At 52.6% G+C, this 20,522-nt stretch overlaps 1 protein-coding gene across 3 annotated transcripts in view; it reads right to left on the bottom strand.

Annotated features, from left to right (window-relative positions):
* RIC8A (RIC8 guanine nucleotide exchange factor A) overlaps positions 1-20,522 on the bottom strand; it is a 40,814-nt gene that overhangs the window by 13,082 nt on the left and 7,210 nt on the right. For all 3 annotated transcript variants that reach the window (XM_029060186.2, XM_029060185.2, XM_029060184.2), the window contains 3 exons: positions 11,323-11,370; positions 5,755-6,369; positions 980-1,074 (listed from right to left, as the gene is read on the bottom strand). In XM_029060186.2, the coding sequence (XP_028916019.1) occupies positions 980-1,074; positions 5,755-6,369; positions 11,323-11,370 (758 nt within the window). The remainder of the gene's footprint in view (positions 1-979; positions 1,075-5,754; positions 6,370-11,322; positions 11,371-20,522) is intronic.

Here is a 20,522-nt window from a genome sequence, read left to right on the forward strand (position 1 = left end):
CACAGAGGGGCCGTTAGCTCATCTGGCTTTGAGGCAGGTGGCCTTCAGTCAATCAGTCAATCCATCAGCACTGTTCTAAGTGTTTGGGAGAGTTGGATGCAGTAGCGTTGGTAGATGTGATTCTCTCCCTCCAGGAGTTTACAACCAACAATCCCAAAGGCTTAGAACGGTGCTTTGCACTCAGCAGGTGTTCAATAAATATCATTAATTGTTGGATAAATTAATTGATTAGGATCAGGGCGGGGAGGTGTCCTCCATCTGCAGTAGGGGGTGACTGAGACCCACGGAGGTGAAGTGACTTACCCAGGGTCACCCAGGGAGTCGGTGGCAGAGCCAGAGCTGCTAGTAATAATGATAATTATGGTACTTGTTAAGCACTTACTATGTGTCAAGCACTGTTCTAAGCACTGGGGTAGATACAGGTTAATCAGGTCAGGTCCTGGTCCCACATGGGGCTCACACTCTTAATCCCCATATTACAAATGAGGTCATTGAGGCCCAGAGAAGTGAAGTGACTTGTCCAAGGTCACAGAGCAGACATGAGGTGGAGCTGCGATTCGAACCCAGGTCCTTCTGACTCCAGCCTCGTCCTCTATCCACTAAGCTACGCTGCTTCTCTGATGAGGTAATTGAGGCCCAGAGAAGTGAAGTGACTTGCCTATGGTCGCAGAGCAGACAAGTGATGGAGCCAGGGTTAGAACCCAGGTCCTCTGACTCCCAGGCCCGGGTTTTTTCCACTAGGTCACCTCAGAGATTTGCTCCCTTTGCTCTCTCCCCGGTAGGTGCTCAATAAATAGGATGGAATGGACCAGCTGGCTCCCTTCCCACGGCGGCCCTTTCTTCCCAGTTCTGCCTCATCACGTGACCAGTTCTGCCTCATCGCCCAGGGCGGGGAAGGAATCGGGAGCGTGGCCGGGGGTCGGGGTCGGGGTCAGGAGATGGGGAGGGGAGGGGAAGCGGGCAGGCAGCGTGCCTTCACCTGTGGAACTCCTCGGTCCGGTCATCCCCGTCAGCGGAAATCATCAAACAGTGGCGCAGAAGGGCGCCCAGGTGCCGGAACAGGGCAGCGTCTTCCTGCCCCGCGAAGAGAAGGATCGTTTAGTACGGAAATTCAGTCATTCGTTCCCTCGTACTTAGCGAGCGCTTACCGTGTGCAGACCACCGTGCTAAGCGCTCGGGAGAGGACAACAGATCAATAAACAGACACATTCCCTGCCCACAACAAGGTTGCAGTGTTGGGTTGGGGAGACAGGCCTGTACACCCCCAACACACAACCGCCGCCTCCATCACCTCACACTTTTTTATTTTAATGGTATTTGTGAAGCACTTTTATTCATTCATTCAATCAGATTTATTGAGTGCTTACAGTGTGCAGAGCACTGTACTAAGTGCCTAAGAGAGTACGACACAACAATAAACAGGCACAATCCCTGCCCATAGTGAGCCTACAAAGGGGGGAGACGCTTACCCTGTGCCGGGCAGTGTTCTAAGCACTGAGATAATAATAATAATTATTATCTTATTTGTTAAGCGCTTACTATGTGCCAGGCAATGTATTAGATAAAAGGTAATCAGGTTGGACTCAGTCCCACATAATAAGAATAATGGTGGTATTTGTTAAGTGTTTACTATGTGCCAGCCACTGAACTAAGCGCTGGGGTGAATCCAAGCAAATCGGATTGGACCCAGTCTCTGTCCCACATGGGGCTCACGGTCTTAATCCCCGTTTTACAGATGAGATAACCGAGGCACGGAGAAGTTAAGTGACTTGTCCAAGGTCACGCGGCAGACAAGTAACAGAGCCGGGTTTAGAACCGATGACTTTCTAACCTTTGCTCAGAACAGTGCTCAGTGCTTAGAACAGTGCTTGCCCCATAGTAGGAGCTTAGCAAGTACCATCATTATCTATCCACTCTGCCTTGCTGTTGGGCTCACAGTCTTAATCCCCATTTTCCAGATGAGGTCACTGAGGTGCAGAGAAGTGAAATGACTGGCCCAAGGTCACCCAATAGATAAGCGGCAGAGCCGGGACTAGAACCCAGGTCATTCATTCAATCGTATTTATTAAGCGGTTACTGTGTGCAGAGCACTGAGGTCCGTCGGACTTCCAGGCCCGGGCTCTATCCATTAGGCCACACTGCTTCCTGACCCGATCCTGACAAGCGCACCCCACCTCCCCTACAACCCGCACCCCTCCAGCAGCATGGCCTAGCGGAAAGAGGCCGGGCCTGGGAGTCAGAAGGACCTGGGTTCTAATCCTGGCTCCGCCACTCGTCTGCTGGGTGAACAGAGGCCGGTCACTTCACTTCTCTGTCTCTCAGTCACCTCATCTGCAAAACGGAGGCTCGATCCCTGTTCTCTCTCCTACTTTCTGGTCCCGTGTGGGACCTGATCATCTTGTATCCACCCCTCCAATCAGAAGTGCTCCACTTAAGCAGCGTGGCTTAGTGGAAAGAGCACAGGCTTGGGAGTCAGCGGTCATGGGTTCGAATGCCGACTCTGCCACTTGTCAGCTGCGTGACTTTGGGCAAGTCACTTCACTTCTCTGAGCCTCAGTTCCCTCATCTGTGAAATGGGGATGAAGACCGTGAGCCCCAAGTGGGACAACCTGATTACTTTGTATCTACTCCAGCGCTTAGAAGAGTGCTCAGCACATAGTAAGCACTTATCAAAAATGCTCGTTATCATTATTATTAAGAAACATCACAATTATTATTATTACAGTCTCACACCCTGTGAGCCTTCTGTTTCTACAACCACACACCCTCACTCCTACACTCACACACCACCCACGGTCCACACAAGAACCCCACAGCAAAAACGTGCCACAGCGGCAAATGACAAACATTCATTCATTCAGTAGTATTTATTGAGCGTTTACTATGTGCAGAGCACTGTACTAAGCGCTTGGAATGGACAAAACATGACAGCGCAATACACGGCAGTCTCTGTGTGGATACACCGCAGTTGAGACTGCGGTCCTGCATTATCCATCAATCGATCGATCGATCGTGTCGACTGAGTGCTGTGTACAGAGCACTGTATTAAGCACGTGGGAGAGTACGATGCATCAGAGTTGGTAGAGACGTCAGAGAAGCAGCGTGGCCTAGTGGATGGAGCTCGGGCCTGGGAGTCAGAAGGATCTGGGTTCGAATCCCAGCTCTGCCCCTTGTCTGCTGTGAGTCCTTGGGCAGTCACTTCACTTCTCTGTGCCTCAGTTCCCTCAGCTGTAAAATGGGGATTAGGACTGTGAGCCCCATGTGGGACAGAGACTGTGACCAACCCAATCACCCTGTGTTTAGCCCAGCGCTTAGTATAGTGCCCGGAACATAGTAAACACTTAACAAATACCACAATTATTATTATTATTATGTTCCCTGCCCACAGGGAATTTACAATCTAGAAGGGGAGAGAGACTCTAATGTAAATCAATAAATTATGGATTTGTATGTAATTACAGATAGGTAAGTAATAATAATAATAGAACTTGATAAGTGCTTGCTCTGGGCCAAGCATTCTGATAAGCTCTGGGACTGCAAGGGGTGGGGAGTCAGAGGTCATGGGTTCTTATCCCGGCTCGGCCACTTGTCAGCTGTGTGACCTTGGGCAAGTCACTTAACTTCTCTTTGCCTCAGTTACCTCATCCGTAAAACTAAAACTGTGAGCCCCACGTGGGGCAACCTGATTACCTTGTATCTACCCCAGTGCTTAGAACAGTGCTCGGCACATAGTAAGCGCTTAACAAATACCAACATTATAATACAATACAAGCAGGTCGGACACAGTCCCTGCCCCACTTGAGGCTCACAAAGGAGGGAGAACGGGGATTTAATCTCCATTTTACAGATGAGGAAACTGAGGCCCAGAGAAGTTAAGTGACTGGCCCAAGGTCACCCAGCAGGTAAGGGAAAGAGTTGGTATAAGAAACCAGGTCCACTGTTTCCCAAGCCTGGTTCTGACTGCACATCTCCTCCAAGAGGTCTTCCCTGACTAAGCCCTCATTTCCTCTTCTCCCACTCCCTTCTGTGTCCCCTTGAACTTGGATCTGTTCCCTTTTTTCACCCCTCCCTCAGCTCCACACTACTTTTTGTTCGTTGTTTGCTTGGTTTTTATTGTATTTGTTAAGCAGTTAGTAAGTGCCAGGCACTTATGTACCTATTCTGAATTTATTGATTTCTAATATCTGTCTACCCCTCTAGCCAGACACTGGAGAAACGGCACGGCCTAGCGGACAGAGCCCGGGGCCTGGGAGTCAGAAGGACCTGGGTTCTGATCCTGGTTCCACCCCATGTCTACTGAGTGACCTTGGGCAAGCCACTTCACTTTTCTCTGCCTCAGTTCCCTCATCTGTAAAATGGGGATAAGAGTGTGAGCTCCAAGTTGGACAGGGGCTGTGTCCAACCTGATTAACTTGCATCTACCCCAGAGTTCAGAACGGTGCCTGGCACATAGTCAGTGCTTAATAAGTACCGTAACCATTATTATTATTATTATACTATTATATTATTATTAGTACTTATAAGCAGTTCCTATGTGCCGAGCACTCTTCTAAGTATTAGGGTAGAAACAAGTTAATGAGACTGGACACAGTCACTGTCTCTCATGGGGCTCACACTCTTAGTACCCATTTTCCGGATGAGGTAACTGAGGCCCAGAGAAGTGAAGTGACTTCCACCACAGCAGACATGTGGCGGATCCGGGATTAGAACCCAGGACCTTCTGACTCCCAGGTCCTTGCTCTATCCACTAAGCCACCCTGCTTCCCCTGACTGTCACTATTAGTAAGAGCTTAACAAATACCATTGTTTTAATGGTTCTAATCCCAGCTCCGCCGCTAGTCAGCTGTGTGACCTTGGGCAAGTCAATTAACTTCTCTGTGCCTCAGTTACCTCATCTGTCAAATGGGGATTAAATCTGTGAGCCCCACATGGGACAACCTGATCACCTTGTATCCCCCAGCGCTTAGAACAGTGCTGTGCACATAGTAAGCACTTAAATACCACAATTTATTTATTTTTATCTTTACTCTGTGCCAGGCACTTATGTACCGATCCCAAATTTATTGGGAAGCAGTATGGCGCAGTGGCTAGAGCCCAGGCCTGGCAGTCAGAAGGTCATGGGTCCCAATCCCGGTTCCACCACTTGCCCGCTATGTGGCCTTGGGCAAGTCACTTCACTTCTCTGGGCCTCAGCTCCCACATCTGCGAAATGGGGATTCAGGCTGTGAAACCCCATGTGGAACGAAGACTGTGTCCAACCCAACTTGCTTGTGTCCACCCCAGCGCTTAGAACAATGCCTGGCCCGCAGAAAGTGCTTAAAAATACCACTATTTTTATTATTCATTTATTTCTCTGAAGGTCTGTAGTTCCCTTTAGACTGGAGACTGTGTCACTGGAGATGGGCTTTTATTACCCTATTAATTTTGTTAATGAGGTGTACATCCCCATGATTCTATTTATTGCGATTAAATTGTCTTGGTTTTGTCCGTCCGTCTCCCCCTATTAGACTGGAAGCCCGTCAACGGGCAGGGATGGTCTCTGTTGCCCAACTGGCCGTTCCAAGTGCTTAGTACTGTGCTCTGCACAGAATAAGCGCTGAATAAATACTATTGAATGAATGAATAAGAAGGCTTTGAAGGAGGGGAGAGTGTGGAAGCGCCCCCCGACCTCGTCCCCATCCCCTCCCGTCCCCGTCGGCCGGTCGTCGGGACCCCCGACCGGCTCCCGCCCCCGCCCCCGCCCCGGCCCCTCACCTCGTCGGCCTCCTTCTTGTTGGAGTCGAAGGTGATGTTGAAGAGCACCTTGAGGATCTCCATGGCCCGCTCGGTCTCCTGGCGGGGCAGGGGCGGCGGGGGGCTCCACTCGGCGGCCACCTCGTGGGGGTCCAGCCAGGTGGCCCCCAGGGTCAGCTCCAGGGCGTCGGTCAGGAGGCTGACCCCCCGGAGGTCCCGGGCCAGCTGCTGCCGGACGTCCACCCGCAGGGCGGACAGCAGGAAGAGGAGGCGCAGGTCGAAGAACTTGACGTCGTGGGGGACGCTCCCCTGGTTGTACAGCTTGACCCGCTCGGTCAGGCCGACGACCAGCTGGGCCTCGGCGGTCAGCGCCTGGGCCCGCGGGCTGCTGAAGACGATATTGCACAGGCACTTGAGGGCCTCCAGGGTCACGTCCAGGTCGAGCAGCTCCCGCACGAACTCCTCCGAGTACTGGATGCCCGCGTGGCGGGCCAGGGTCTGCAGGCTCTCCCGGCTGGTGAACGGGTCCAGGCAACCCTTGTCCCGGGACAGGATGCGGATGGCCTCCAGGCACGTCACCTGACAGGACGGCTGCAGGTCTCGCTCCAGGAACTCGATCAGCAGCTGCCCCATTTTCTGCACCGGGGAGAGAGCGCTCGGTCACTTCGCTCCTCTGGGCCCCGGTCCCCTCCTCCGCGGAACGGCGATTGAGACCCTGAAGCCCCGCGGGGGACGGGGACGGGGTCCGACCCGATTTGCTCGGGTCCACCCTGGTGCTCGGCATAGTGTCTCGCACGTGGTCGGCGCTCGATGAACACGGACCGAATGAATGAATGAGGGGAAGGGGAAGGGTCAGGCCCTGTGGGGGCTTGGGAGCACGATCCGGGACCTGTGGGGTTGGGTGGAGGTCGGGATGGGCCTGCTGGGCCGGTGTGTCCGCTACACCGGTGTGCCCGTGAGTAGCAGCGTGGCTCAGTGGAAAGAGCCCGGGCTTGGGAGCCAGAGGTCATGGGTTCGAATCCCGGCTCTGCCACTTGTCAGCTGGGTGACTGTGGGCGAGTCACTTCACTTCTCTGTGCCTCAGTGACCTCATCTGTAAAATGGGGATCAAGACTGTGAGCCTCACATGGGGCAACCCGATCACCCTGTATCTCCCCCAGCGCTTAGAACAGTGCTCTGCACATAGTAAGCGCTTAACAAATACCAATATTATTATTACTGTTGTTAGCATCATGGCCTAGTGGGTAGAGCACGGCCCTGGGACTCAGACGGTCAAGGGTTCTAATCTTGTCCCCGCCACTTGTCTGCTGTGTGACCTCAGACAGGGCACTTCACTTCTCTGGGCCTCAGTTCCTTCTTCTGTAAAGTGGGGATTGAGACTGTGAGCCCCATGTGGGAGAGGGACTCTGTCCAACTCGATTTGCTTGGATCTTCCCCAGCGCTTAGTACAGTGCCTGGAACATAGTGAGCACTTAAATACCATCGTTATTATCATTGCACTGGTAATAATGATCATCACTGTGGTATTTGTTCAGAGAAGCAGCTCGGCCTAATGGCAAGAGCGTGAGCTTGAGAGTCAGAGGGTGTGGGTTCTAGCGTGGCTCAGTGGTAAGAGCCCGGGCTTGGGAGTCAGAGGTCACGGGTTCTAATCCCGCCTCTGACACTTATCAGCTGTGTGACCTTGGGCAAGTCACTTAACTTCTCTGTGCCTCAGCTACCTCATCTGTAAAATGGGGATTAAGGCTGTGAGTCCCAGGGACAATCTGATTACCTTGTACCTCCCCCAGCGCTTGCAGCAGTGCTTGGCACATAGTAAGCACTTAACAAATGCCATCATTATTATTATTAATCCAGCCACTTGTCTGCTGTGTGACCTTAGGCAAGTCACTTCACTTCTCTGTGCCTCAGATCCCTCATCTGTAAAATGAGGATGAAGACTGTGAGCCTCACGTGGGGCAACCTGATTACCTGTATCTACCCTAGCGCTTAGAACAGTGGTTGGCACCTAGTAAGCACTCAACAATACCATAATTATCATTCAGCACTTACTGTGTGCCAGGTACTGTACTAAGTGCTGAGGTAGAGAAGCAGCGTGGCTCAGTGGAAAGAGCATGGGCTTTGGAGTCAGGGCTCATGAGTTCGAATCCCAGCTCTGCCACTTGTCGGCTGTGTGACTGTGGGCAAGTCACTTAACTTCTCTGTGCCTCAGTTCCCTCATCTGTAAAATGGGGATTAAGACTGTGAGCCCCACGTGGGACAACCTGATTCCCCTATGTCTACCCCAGCGCTTAGAACAGTGCTCGGCACATAGTAAGCGCTTAACAAATACCAACGTTATTATTAAATGGATTGGACACAGTCCCTGACCTACATGGGGCTCACAGTCTCAATATCCATTTTACAGATGAGGTCACTGAGGCCCAGAGCACTTGCCTAAGGTCACAAAGCAGACGAGTGGCAGAAGCGGCATTAGACCCCGTGACCTTCTGAGTCCCAGCCCCATGCTCCTCAATCCACTATGCCATGCTGTATATTATATAATAATATTTTAATATAATCATTATGATCATGATTATTAAGGCGGTGGGTAAGGGGACCCAGCCCTCCAGCCCGACTCCCCATATCAAACAAAAGTTCCTCACTCTTGGCGTCAAAGCCGTCCACCCCCTGGCCCCCTCCTACCTCACTTCCCTTTTCCCTTTCTCCATCCCAGCCCGTACGCTCCGCTCCTCTACCGCCGCTAACCTCCTCACGGGGCCTCATTCTCACCTGTCCCGCCGCCAACCCCTGCCCCACATCCTCCCTCTGGCCTGGAACGCCCTCCCTCCTCAAATCGGCCAAACAATCACACTTCCCCCCGTCAAAGCCCTGCTGAAGGCTCACCTCCTCCAAGAGGCCTTCCCAGAATAAGCCCCCCTTTTCCTCTGCTTCCCAGCCCACGTCACCTCGAATCACTCCCTTTGCGCTTCTCCTCCTCCCCCGCCCCTCGGCACTTAAGTATATATGTATAGATCTATAATTCTACTTATATTAATACCCGTTTACTTGTTTTGATGTGTATATATCTCTAATGCTATTCATTTATATTAATAATAATAATAATAATAGTTATGGCATTTGTTAAGCGCTTAACTCTGCGCCAGGCACTGTACTAAGCACTGGGGTGGATACAAGCAGATCGGGCTGGACACAGTCCCTGTCCCACGTGGGGCTCACAGTCTCAATCCCCATTTTACAGATGAGGTAACTGAAGCCCAGAGAAGTTAAATGACTTGCCCAAAGTCACACAGCTGACAAGTGGCAGAGTCAGGATTAGAACCCATAATAATAATGTTGGGATTTGTTAAGGGCTTATTATGTGCACAGCACTGTTCTAAGCGCTGGGGTAGATACAGAGGAATGAGGTTGTCCCATGTGGGACTCACAGTCTTCATCCCCATTTTACAGATGAGGTAACTGAAGCCCAGAGAAGTTAAGTGACTTGCCCAAAGTCACACAGCTGACAAGTGGCAGAGTAGGGATTAGAACCCATGACCTCTGACTCCCAAGCCTGGGCTCTTTCCCCTGAGCCACACTGTATATTGATGCCTCTTTACTTGTTCTGATGTCTGTCTCCCCCCTTCTAGACTGTAAGCCTGGCTGTGGGCAGGGATTGTCTCTCTTTACTGCTGAATTGTGCTTTCCAAGCGCTCAGGACAGTGCTCTGCCTACAGACAGAAAGCGCTCAATAAATACGACTGCATGAATGAATGAACGAATGAATCTCGGGAGACTCTCCCGGGATTTTCCTGGAAGTGTTGGGGGCTCCCTCTGCCTGGGGGAGGAACCGCAGAGTGGGAGTGGGACGGAACGGGCTGGCAGACGCCGGAGCCGCCCCGACCTCCGTCTGCAGAGCACGTGGGGCTTTGGGTCTGTGGACAGATGCCCCTCGGTGCCCGGAGACAGGTGGTTCTCGGTGCCCAGAGATGGATGGCACTTGATGGTTTCATCGACGAGCCTCTGAATATGATTATCTGGATACGGTCAGTGGCGGGGTGGGTGAATTTCTGGGGCAAGGGTGGGGGGGGTGTTTTGTGTGTGTGTATGTCTGTGGGTAGCTGGGTGGAAATGGGGGGTATATAAGTGTATCGGGAAGATCCAGGAGTACAGGTGGGAACGTACCTCCCAACTGTGTTGTACTGTCCTCTCCCGAGTGCTTAGTCCAGGGCTCTGCATAGAGTTAGCAGTAAATAAATACCATCGATTGATTGATAGGTACTTCGGGCTGAAGGCTAAAGGTGTTGGAGGGGTGACTTTGTGTAGGTATTCGTGAATTTGTGTGTCGTGTGTGTATATGGGCCTTAATAATAATAATAGTTATGGTATTTGTCAAGCGCTTACTATGTACCAGGCACTGTACTCAATGCTGGGGTGGATACAAGCAAATCGGGTTGGACACGGTCCCTGCCCTCTGTGGGGGCTCCCAGCCTCAATCCCCATTTTACAGATGAGGTAACTGAGGCCCAGAGAAGCGAAGTGACCTGCCCAAGGTCACGCAGCAGACAAGCGGTGGAGCCGGGATCAAAACCCGTGACCTTCTGACTCCCGGGCCCGGGCTCTACCCACCGCGCCACGTTGGAGGAGCGATTGTAGGTAGCTGATGTTGGAGGGGTGATTTTATGTAGCTGTTGTGAGTGTGTGTCTATGATGTTGGAGGGGTGGCTGTATGCAGCTGTTGTGAGTGTGTAGTGTAAGTGTGCAGCACGTGTGTTGTAAGAATGACCCTCTGTGAGTAGGATTGTCGATGGAGTGATGGGGGAGATGTTGAGGGTGTCTGTGTGTGTGTGTGTGTGTGCACGTGGACACCTGGGCCCTGTGACACCCGGGGGGGGGGGTCAAAACTGCGTCGTGACAGCCCAGCACCCCGCGGCTCGGGATCCCGCTTTTAACTCTGCTGAGGGCCGCAGGGCCGGACGGAGGGACCGATGGAGGGATCGAGGGAGGGAGGGAAGGAGGGACGAAGACCGGGTGCTCAGGAGCCCGGCGAGGGCCAGGAGGAGGCTGGGTCCGGCTCCCTGCCCGCCACGGGCTTACAGTTCCAGGCCTTGCCTGGAGGGATGGAGGGATGAAGGGGAGATGGACGGAGGGACGGATGGAGGGAGGGAGGGAGGCCGGGCCGTCGTCGGGAGCCCGGCGAGGGCCAGGAGGAGGCTGGGCCCTTCTGTGGGTCTTCAGCTGGAGGGACAGGCAGAGGGACGGAGGGAGGGACAGACAGAGGGAAGGAGGGTAGGAGACCGGGCCCACAGAAGTCCGGCCAGGGCCAGGAGGAGGTTGCCTCTGGACAAGGCATAGCGGGCAGCTGGGGAGGGAGAGCCAAGCTGTCCACAATCCTTGTGGGCGGCAGGCCAGAGAAGGGAAGCCCCTCCGGCAGGCAGGGCTCTGACCCCCTCCCCCCGGTGGACACTCCTCCCTGACCCCCTCTGGGCCCCATCCCTGGGGCCTCTGCAGTGCCCCGGGGGAGGTTGGGGCGGGAGAGTGGGCCCAGAACTGCCCTCAAGACCCTCCCTGCTGGGGCTCCCGGGCCGCCCCTCGGGAGACAGCACGCGATACCTTTCGGTCTTCCCGCTCTTCATCTTCGAACGTAAAGCACTGGGATTTCTGCAACAGCAAAACACGGAGGGGGCGTTAGTGCCGACGGGATGGGGAGGGTCGGGGGGCCGGGACGGGGACGGGGTACTGGGAGAGGAGCGGGCGGGTTGGGGTTTGGAGGAAAGAGGGGGGTCTCATAGGGGCTCACACCTCTTTCCAGGCTGCAGAGGGGCCTAGTGGACCTGGGAGTCGGCGGACCTGGGGCTCTAACTTCGGCTTGTTCACTTGTCAGTTGCGTGACCTGGGGCGGGTCACTTTACTTCTCTGTGCCTTAGATTCCCCAACTGTAAAATGAGCATTCAATACCTGTTCTCTGAAATGGCGTGGCTCAGTGGAAAGAGCCCGGGCTTGGGAGTCAGAGGTCATGGGTTCGAATCCCGGCTCTGCCACTTGGCAGCTGTGTGACTGTGGGCAAGTCACTTCACTTCTCTGGGCCTCAGTGATCACATCTGTCAAATGGGGATTAACTGTGAACCTCACGTGGGACAACCTGATTACCCTGTATCTACCCCCAGCTCTTAGAACAGTGCTCTGCACATAGTAAGCTCTTAACAAATACCATCATTATTATTATTATTATTATTATTATTAAACCCTCCTCAGCCACTTGCCAGCTCTGTGACCTTGGACAAGTCACTTTATTTCTCTGTGCCCCTTAGATTCCTCAACTGTACGATGAGGATTCAATACCTGTTCTCTAAATCCTTCTCGGCCACTTGCCTGCTGTGTGACCTTGGACAGGTCACTTTGCTTCTCCGGGCCTTAGGGTCCTTGTCGGTAAAATGAGGATTCAATACCTGTTCTCTATATCCGCCTCAATTCAATTCGATTCAAAATTCAATTCAATTGTATTTATTGAGCGCTTACTGGGTGCAGAGCACTGTACTAAGCGTTTGGGAAAGTACAACACAGCAAGAAAGAGTGGCAATCCCTGCCTACAACGAGCTCACAGTCTAGAGAGGGGGAGACAGACAGGTCTGAGAGTCAGAGGACCTGGGTTCTAAACCCGGCTCCGCCACTTGCCTGCTGTGTGACCTTGGGCGAGTCCATTCGCGGTTCTGTGTCTTAGATTCCTCATCAATAAAATGAGGATTCCACTCCTGTTCTCCCTCCTGCTTCTTCTGGGAGCCCCCTGTGGGGCAGGGATTGGGTCTCTACCCTAGCACTTAGTAACTGCCTGGCACATAGTAGGCATTTCATAAATTCCACAGTGATTATTCCCCTTCAGCCTCACCGGGAAGAACTTGGCTCTTTTCCATCCTACTTGGAAGCTCTCTGGTCTCCCCAGAGACCTGGGGCAACAAGCCGGAATCCCCTGGAAGTGGCCCCATTGGAAAGAGGAACAAGACGAGCATGGGCTTGGGAGTCAGAGGTCGTGGGTTCTAATCCCGACTCCGCCACTTGTCAGCTGTGTGACTTTGGGCAAGTGACTTCACTTTTCTGGGCCTCAGTGACCTCATCTATAAAATGGGGATTGAGACTGTGAGCCCCACACGGGACAACCTGATTACCTTGTATCTCCCCACCCCCAGCGCTTAGAACAGTGCTTGGCACATAGTAAGCACTTAAATACCATTTTTAAAAAATTCTCCAGAATGAGAGAGGCAGGACACCCCGACTATTGCTTTGCTGAGCGGCAGGGAGCAATTTAGAGAGAAGCACAGGCCAGCGGAAAGAGCCTGGATCCGAGAGTCAGAGAACCTGGGTTCTAAACCCGGCTTCGCCACTTGCCTGCTGCACGAGCTTGGGCAAGTCACTTAGCTTCTCTGGGCCTCAGTTTCCTCCTTTGTAATACGGAGATTAAATTCTACTTTCTCCTAGTTGGGCTGTGAGGCCCATGTGGGACCTGATGATCTTGTATCTTCCCCAGCGCTTAGTACAGCGCTTGACACGTAGTCAGTGCTTAACAGTTATCGTAATTATTATTGTTAGAGAAAGCCACTGTAGTGTCGGAGATGTGGGGTAGGAGGAGAGGAGTGGGCGGAAAGGGTCCTGCTGGGAAAAGCAGTCGGGTCTCCAGCAAGGGCAAGCAGTGTGGTCTAGTGGCTAGAGCTGGGCCTGGGAGTCGGAAGGACCTGGGTTCTAATCCCAGCTCTGCCCCTGGTCGGCTGTGTGACCTTGGGCAAGTCACTTCACTTCTCTGGACCTCAGTTCCCTCAGCTGTAAAACGGGGGTTAAGACCGTGAGCCCTGGGTGAGACAGGGATCGTGTCCAACTCGATCATTTTCTATCTACTCCAGCTCTTAGAACAGTGCCTGACACATAGTAAGTACTTATGCAATACTGTAATTATAATTATTATTGTGCACCCTAATTTCGTGGGCTTCCCCAAGTAGATGTCTCCTGGGGTGTAGTGGGAGGTATGGTCATTCTCAAGAATAAGGAGGGGACCAACAGCCAGCTGGGGGGCGGCCCCCCAAGGACGGTGGGGAACCCACTTCCTGGAAGGCCTACGGGACTCAGGGAGAGCGGAGTCCTCCAACTCAAGCGGGCAGCTTTAAGAGTGTGGGGGCAATAGGGTGGGGCATCAAGGGGACGAGGCCGGGGTGTGTGTGACTGAGGGCAGGAGTGGTGGAAACAGGAGGGGGACCCTGAGGAGGAGGAGGAGGAAGAAGAGACGGAGGGGAGGAGAAGGTGATTAGGGTACTCACCGTTGCCATGGCAGTGTTTTATACCCCCTTGAGGGCAAACCATCTGCCCGGCTCCCCCCGCCTGGTCCACCAGGCTGCCCGCCCCCACCCCTGAAATCCCCTTCCCCCACCCCCCACCGGGCTGCCTGGCAGACGGGGCTGGGGCGAGGCAGGCCGATGATCGGGAGTTGCCAGCCCAGGAGCCCCCCGAGGGGGAGAAAAGGGGCATCGGCGTCCTTCTCATCCTCCCGCCGGTCATCCGGAGGGGGGGAAGGTGCGGCCGAAGCTCCGGCCCCTCCGGCCGGCCTCGGCGGGGGACCGTCGCCCCCTGAGCCCCCGGGGTTGGCCATCACGGTCAGTTGTCTCTGGCTCTCCGGGGCCGGTCAGGCCCCCCTCCAACTCCTCTGAGGAGGCGATCCAAGTTCCCCCAGCTCAGAGCTGTCAAAGAAGCGAGGGGCTTCTCAGGCCAGAGGCGAAGGAGGCCCAGGTCAAGCGGTCATCTCTTCGGGGTTCTCTTCATCTCCTCTCCTGGCTCATCCATCGCAGAGCAGGTCCTCCCAGAGGGCTCTTAACCACGTCTTTTCGGCCAGTGGTCTCTGGGGTCTTCCAGGTCCCCGGGTCCCGGCTCGCCATGGAGGATTCTGGGATAAGCCGCTCCACGGTCCCCGTTCCCCCCCAGAAGCTCTCCAGAGTCCCCGCTTCGGCTCCTGGAGTGAGCCTCCTTTCCTTCAGGATTTCCTCTTCCTCCCTTGGAAAGGTCCCCGGAGTGCGACCTCTATAAACTCAGGGCCGACCACGCCGTCGGCGGCCCCTCGGCCTCACGCTCTGGGCGTCTTCGAATTTAAGTCGTCGGCGCTCCTTCGGTCAGCCCCCGGTCTCCCGGTTCCCTCCAGCTCCCGAGCGGCCCACCGCCCACGTCTGGAGAGCGGTCCTCTGCCCAGACAGTGTCACCATGGCAACCGCGAGGCCTCTCCGCTCTCCGATCTTAGAAAGGATGCTCCACATCTCGAAGATGTCCTCCTCGTGCCGGGGGGGGCGGGGGGGAAATGGCGCTTCCGGAGACATCTTGGATCCTGCCTCCTCTTCGGGACCGCACGCGGGATGTCGGAAGGCCGAAAGGGGCGGTCGGAAAACAGACGGTAGACTGGTAGCTCCCCGAGGGCAGAGGCCGCTGGGGCCGGGCCTCCTAAGGCACGCTCCCGAAGCGCTCGGGCCTTCGAAGCTCAGCCCTCGGTCGAGCTGTCGGTGGTGATGGCAAACTGTCCTCGACCTTCCAGATCAGTGGGGTACACGGTCACTTTCAGTGGGGCGCGTGATCACCCCCTTCCCGGCCCACGTCTCTACCCCCCTCCGCGCTAACCAACGGAAAAATCCAAGATCGGGTCCGGTGGAGCTCCATGGCACCCCCTCATCTGCAGTCACTAGCTGCGCCTCTTAATGGGGCTCTTTCCTCCCCATAATAATATTCATTCATTTGTTAATCGTATCTATTAAGCCCTTGCTGTGTGCAGAGTACTGTGATAATAAAACTGTGCTATTTGTTATTATTATGATGGTATTTGTTAAGTGCTTACTATGTGCCAGGCACTGTACTAAGCACTGGGGCAGATACAAGCAAATCAAGTTGGACACATTGCCCGCACCGCATTACTCCTCATTCTACACAAGCGGTAACCGAGGCACAGAAAAGTGACGTGACTAGGGCAAGGTCACACAACAGACGAGTGGCAGAGCCAGGATCAGAACCCGTGATCTTCCGAGTCCCAGGCCCTTATTCTATCCACTACACCGGCCGCTTCTCGCTTACTGGAGTAGCTACAGGATAAACAGATCGGACACAGTCCCTGCCCCACATGGAGGCCCACAGTCTAAAGGGGAGGGAGAGCAGGTATTCGGTGAGGAAACTGAGGTAAAGGGAGGGTAGATGACTTGCCCAAGATCACTCAGAGGCAAGTGGCAGAGCTGGGATTAGAACCCCTTATCTCCTGGTTCCCAGGCTCGGGCTCAGCGTGGCTCTGTGGAAAGAGCACAGGCTTGGGAGTCAGAGGTCATGGGTTCGAATCACAGCTCCGCCGCTTGTCAGCTGTGTGAGGGTGGGCAAGTCATTTAACTTCTCTGTGCCTCAGTTACCTCATCTGTAAAATGGGGATGAAGATTATGAGTCTCACGTATCTCCCCCAGCACTTAGAACTGTGCTCTGCACGTAGTAAGCGCTTAACAAATACAGCATTGTTATTACTATTATTCCCACTAGTCCATGCTGCTTCTTTTTGCCTCCCAGTAAATGTCCAGGGGTCTGGTCCTCCCTGGACATTTCTATGGCCAACGCCTGTCCCCCGTGGCCTGGCCAGCAGGCCCCCTCATCCCTCACGTTCTCTATTGCTGCCCACTCAATCCGGGGGGCTCCTAGCTGGGCTTGCACCTCGGCTTCCAGCCTTAGGAACGGTCTCTCAGTTACATGGTTACGGTCATGGGTTCTAATCCCGACTCTGCCACTCGTTTCCTTGGACAAGTCACTTCACTTCTCTGGGCCTCAGTTACCTCATCTGGAAAATGGGGATTGAGACTGAGCGCCCCAGGTGGGACAGGGACTGTGTCCAGCCCTTTTCGCCTATATTCACCCCAGTGCTTGATACAGTGTCTGGCACATAGTAAGCGCTTAGCAAATACCATAATTATTATTATTTTTAATCCCATTGCCTGTCAAACCAAATAGGTCTTTCCCTCCAGGCTCGGGTGGGGTTCAGGCACCTCATTTTTCTGTTACCCCAGACTCACTTTCCCTGGGTCTGGACAAAGACAAGGCGCTGGAGGGTTCCACTAGATCATAGGTAGATTTGTAAGCTCATCACGGGCATGGATCATGTCTCTTCATTATTATATTGTTCTATTGTCCTCTCCCAAGCGCTTAATATAGTGCTTTGCACATAGTAAGTGCTCAATAAATACAACTGAACGAATGAACAAAGTATGTTCCTTGAGGCAGGGATCGGGTCTACTAACGCTACTGTATGGTTCTCTCCCACTGTGCACGCAATAAGTGCTCAAGAAATAACACTGATTGATTGATTAATTGATTCTATCCCCGCCTCTCAAAAGGAGTCAAAAATCTCCTTCCTCAGCTCACTCTCTTCTTTCTCTGAACCGGGCACTATCACAAAAATCAAGCCTTATTAAGCAAGAAAAACTATAATTGGAAAAACCAGCAAAGTGTTCATTTGCGGCTAACGCTTATGAATTTACCGATACCCATCCTCAGCAGGGTGGTCTAGTGGAAAGAGTTCGGGCCCAGGAATCAGAGGACCAGGTTCTAATCCCGCCTCTGCCATGTACCTGCTGGGTGACCTTGGGCGAGTCATTTAACTTCTCTGTTCCTCAATTCCCTCATCCGCAAAATTGGGGTGCAGGACCTGATCTCCCTCCTATTTAGACTGTACGACCTGATTATCTTGTAGCTATTCTGGTGCTGAACACGTAGTAAGCACTTAAGAAATGCCATAATTATTATCGGCACATTTTTATCTAATTATTTATTCTAACCACTCCAGTCATAAATTATCTGATAGCTACCCCATTTTTGGCATCGTTCTTGGCACATAATAAGGGCATAATAAATACCATCATCATCGCTGTAAATACTTTTATTTGTCTCCCCCGTTAGAGCGTAAGCTCTTCGTGGTTTTTTTAAGCGCTTCCTCGGCGCCGAGCACTGTACTAAGCGCTGGGGTAGACACAAGACAATCAGATCAGACACAGTCCCTGCCCTACACATGGCTTGCAGTCCAAAAGGGAGGGAGAACAGGTATTTTACTCTCATTTTTCAGATGAAACTGAGGTAAAGAGAAGTTAAGCGACCTATCCCAAGTCACGTAGAGGGCAAGCGACAGAACCAGGATTAGAACCCGGATCTCCTGACTACGAGGCCCAGGCTCTTTCCATTAGACCACAATGCGCGTTGACCGAGATCGTGTCCGATCTTTAATTTGAATTTCCCAAGCGCCTAGTAGAGTGCATTGCAGCAAGAAGGCAGGCAAAAAGTGCAATTATTATTATTACTGCTACTAGACAAACCAATTTCCTTATTATTATTATTTTTATTCTGATCATTATCATTACGGTTAAGCATTTGCTATGTGTCAAGTGCTGTTCTAAGTGCTGGGTTAGATTGGACACAGTCCCTCTCCCACATGGGGCTCACAATCTAAGTTGGAAGGAGAACAGGCATTGACTCCCCATTTTACAGATGAGGAAACTGAGGCACAGAGAAGTTACTCGTCCAGGGTCACATCCCAGCTCTGCTGCTTGTCTGCCGTGTGACCTTGGGCGAGGCACTTCACTTTTCTGGGCCTCAGTTCCCTCATCTGAAAAATGGGTATTGAGAGTGTGAAACCACATAGGACGGGGACTGTATCCAACCGGATTTGCTTGTATCTGCCCCAGCGCTTAGTACAGTACCTGGCACATACTAAGCGCTTAACAGATACCGTAATCATTATTACTACTATTACGTGGAGGAGCCGGAATTAGAACCCTGTTGGCTCCCAGGCCTGGGCTCTTTCCACTAGGCCACTGGGAGTTCACCCGCCCAAACCCCAGAGACCGAGTGTCTCTGTTGCCAACATTAGCCTTTTCAGGTATGGAAGGGATTTATGAATCTGAGGTCTCTGAAGAACCTCAATGAATCAAAAGGTTGGAGGTCAGCCTCCACAGCAATCGATCGATCGTATTTATCGGCGCTTACTGCATGCAGAGCACGGTACTAAGCGCTTGGGAGAGTATAAGAGAGTCGGTAGACCTGTTCTCTGCCCATAACCGGCTTAGAGTATGGGGGGGGGGCAGACATTAATATGGATAAATAAATTACAGATACGGGCGTAAGTGCGGCGGGGCTGAGGGAGGGGGGAATAAAGGAAGCAGATTCAAGGGCAAGGGTGACGCAGAAGGGAGCGGGAGAAGAGTAAATGAGGGCTTAGTCAGGCCTCTTGGAGGAGATGGGCCTTCAATAAGGTTTTGAAGGGCGGGGAGTGTGATCGTCTGTCGGCTGTGAGGAGGGAAGGCGTTCCAGGCCAGAGGGAGGACGTTCTAACCTATCTGTTCTAACCTTCCCCATGACCTTGACCACAATCAATAAGCCTCCGTGGGAAGGTCACTAAAATCACAAAGGATGTGGACTGGCAACACGGGATTGGTGCCCCCTAAATCCCACAAGATTTTGGATTGGGGGATCCAGAAGTTTCGATATGAGAAAATATGGGAAGCAGCGTGGCTCAGTGAAAAGAGCACAGGCTTGGCAGTCTGAGGTCATGGGTTCGACTCCCGGCTCTGCCACTTGTCTGCTGTGTGACTGTGGGCAAGTCACTTCACTTCCCTGTGCCTCAGTTACTTCATCTGTAAAATGGGGATTAAGACTGTGAGCCTCACGTGGGACAACCTGATTACCCTGTATCTCCCCCAGTGCTTAGAACAGCGCTGTGCACTTAGTAAGCGCTTAACAAATGCCGACATTATTATTATTATTATTATCTTTTCACCTATCATGACTGGTTTTAAGCACGGGATATGGAATTAGTTTCCACTGGAAACTATGAAAGCAGTATGGTCTAGTGGAAATTACCCAGACCTGGGAATCAGAGGACCTGGGTTTTAATCCCGGTTCCACCACTTGCCTGTCACGTGACGTTGGGTGAATCACTGCTCTGTGACTTGTCAGCTGTGTGGCTGTGGGCAAGCCACTTAACTTCTCTGTGCCTCAGTTACCTCATCTGTAAAATGGGGATTAACTGTGAGCCTCACGTGGGACAACCTGATTACCCTGTATCTCCCCCAGCGCTTAGAACAGTGCTCTGCACATAGTAAGTGCTTAACAAATACCAACATTATTATTTCCTCATCTGTAAATTGGGGATTCGATCGCTCTTCTTCCCCCATTCAGACTGTGAGCCCCACATGGGTCAGGGACTAAGTCCAACCAGCGCTTAGTACAGTACTTGGCATAATAGAAAGCACTTAATAAGTACCCCCCCCCAAAAAAATAAAACTGGGCAGAAGAAAGTACTGATGGGGAGAGACTAACGTGGATACACCCATTCATGGGAGATCTTGATTGGATTGTTAGGGGGGAGATTTGGGTTATTAGCAAGAAAGCTTACAGAAGTTGGAAGGGTTCACAGATGTTAAACCCCTCCTGACTTACTGAAGGGCAAACAAGGTAGGAGGCTGGTTAGCCTAGTGGAAAGATCAGCGTGCAGGGAGCCCTGGGTCAAAGTCCCACCTTTTCCACTGGCCCACTGAGTGACCTTGGGCAAGTCACTTCACCTCTCTGGGGCTAAATTTCCTCATCTCTAAAATGGGGAAGAGCTAGATTAAGAGCCTCGGTGTAGGTTAGGGACTGTGTCTGATTTCATAACCCTGACTCTCCCCCAGCATTTGGCTCGTAGTAAGAACTTAATAAGGCCATAAAGAAAAGATCCAAGGAGCGCCGTTTGCTGATCGGGGTGTCTGGCAGGGTAATGATCGAACTGACCTTCCTTG

Source organism: Ornithorhynchus anatinus, chromosome 3 (assembly GCF_004115215.2).
Source record: "Ornithorhynchus anatinus isolate Pmale09 chromosome 3, mOrnAna1.pri.v4, whole genome shotgun sequence".
Taxonomy (NCBI): domain Eukaryota; kingdom Metazoa; phylum Chordata; class Mammalia; order Monotremata; family Ornithorhynchidae; genus Ornithorhynchus; species Ornithorhynchus anatinus.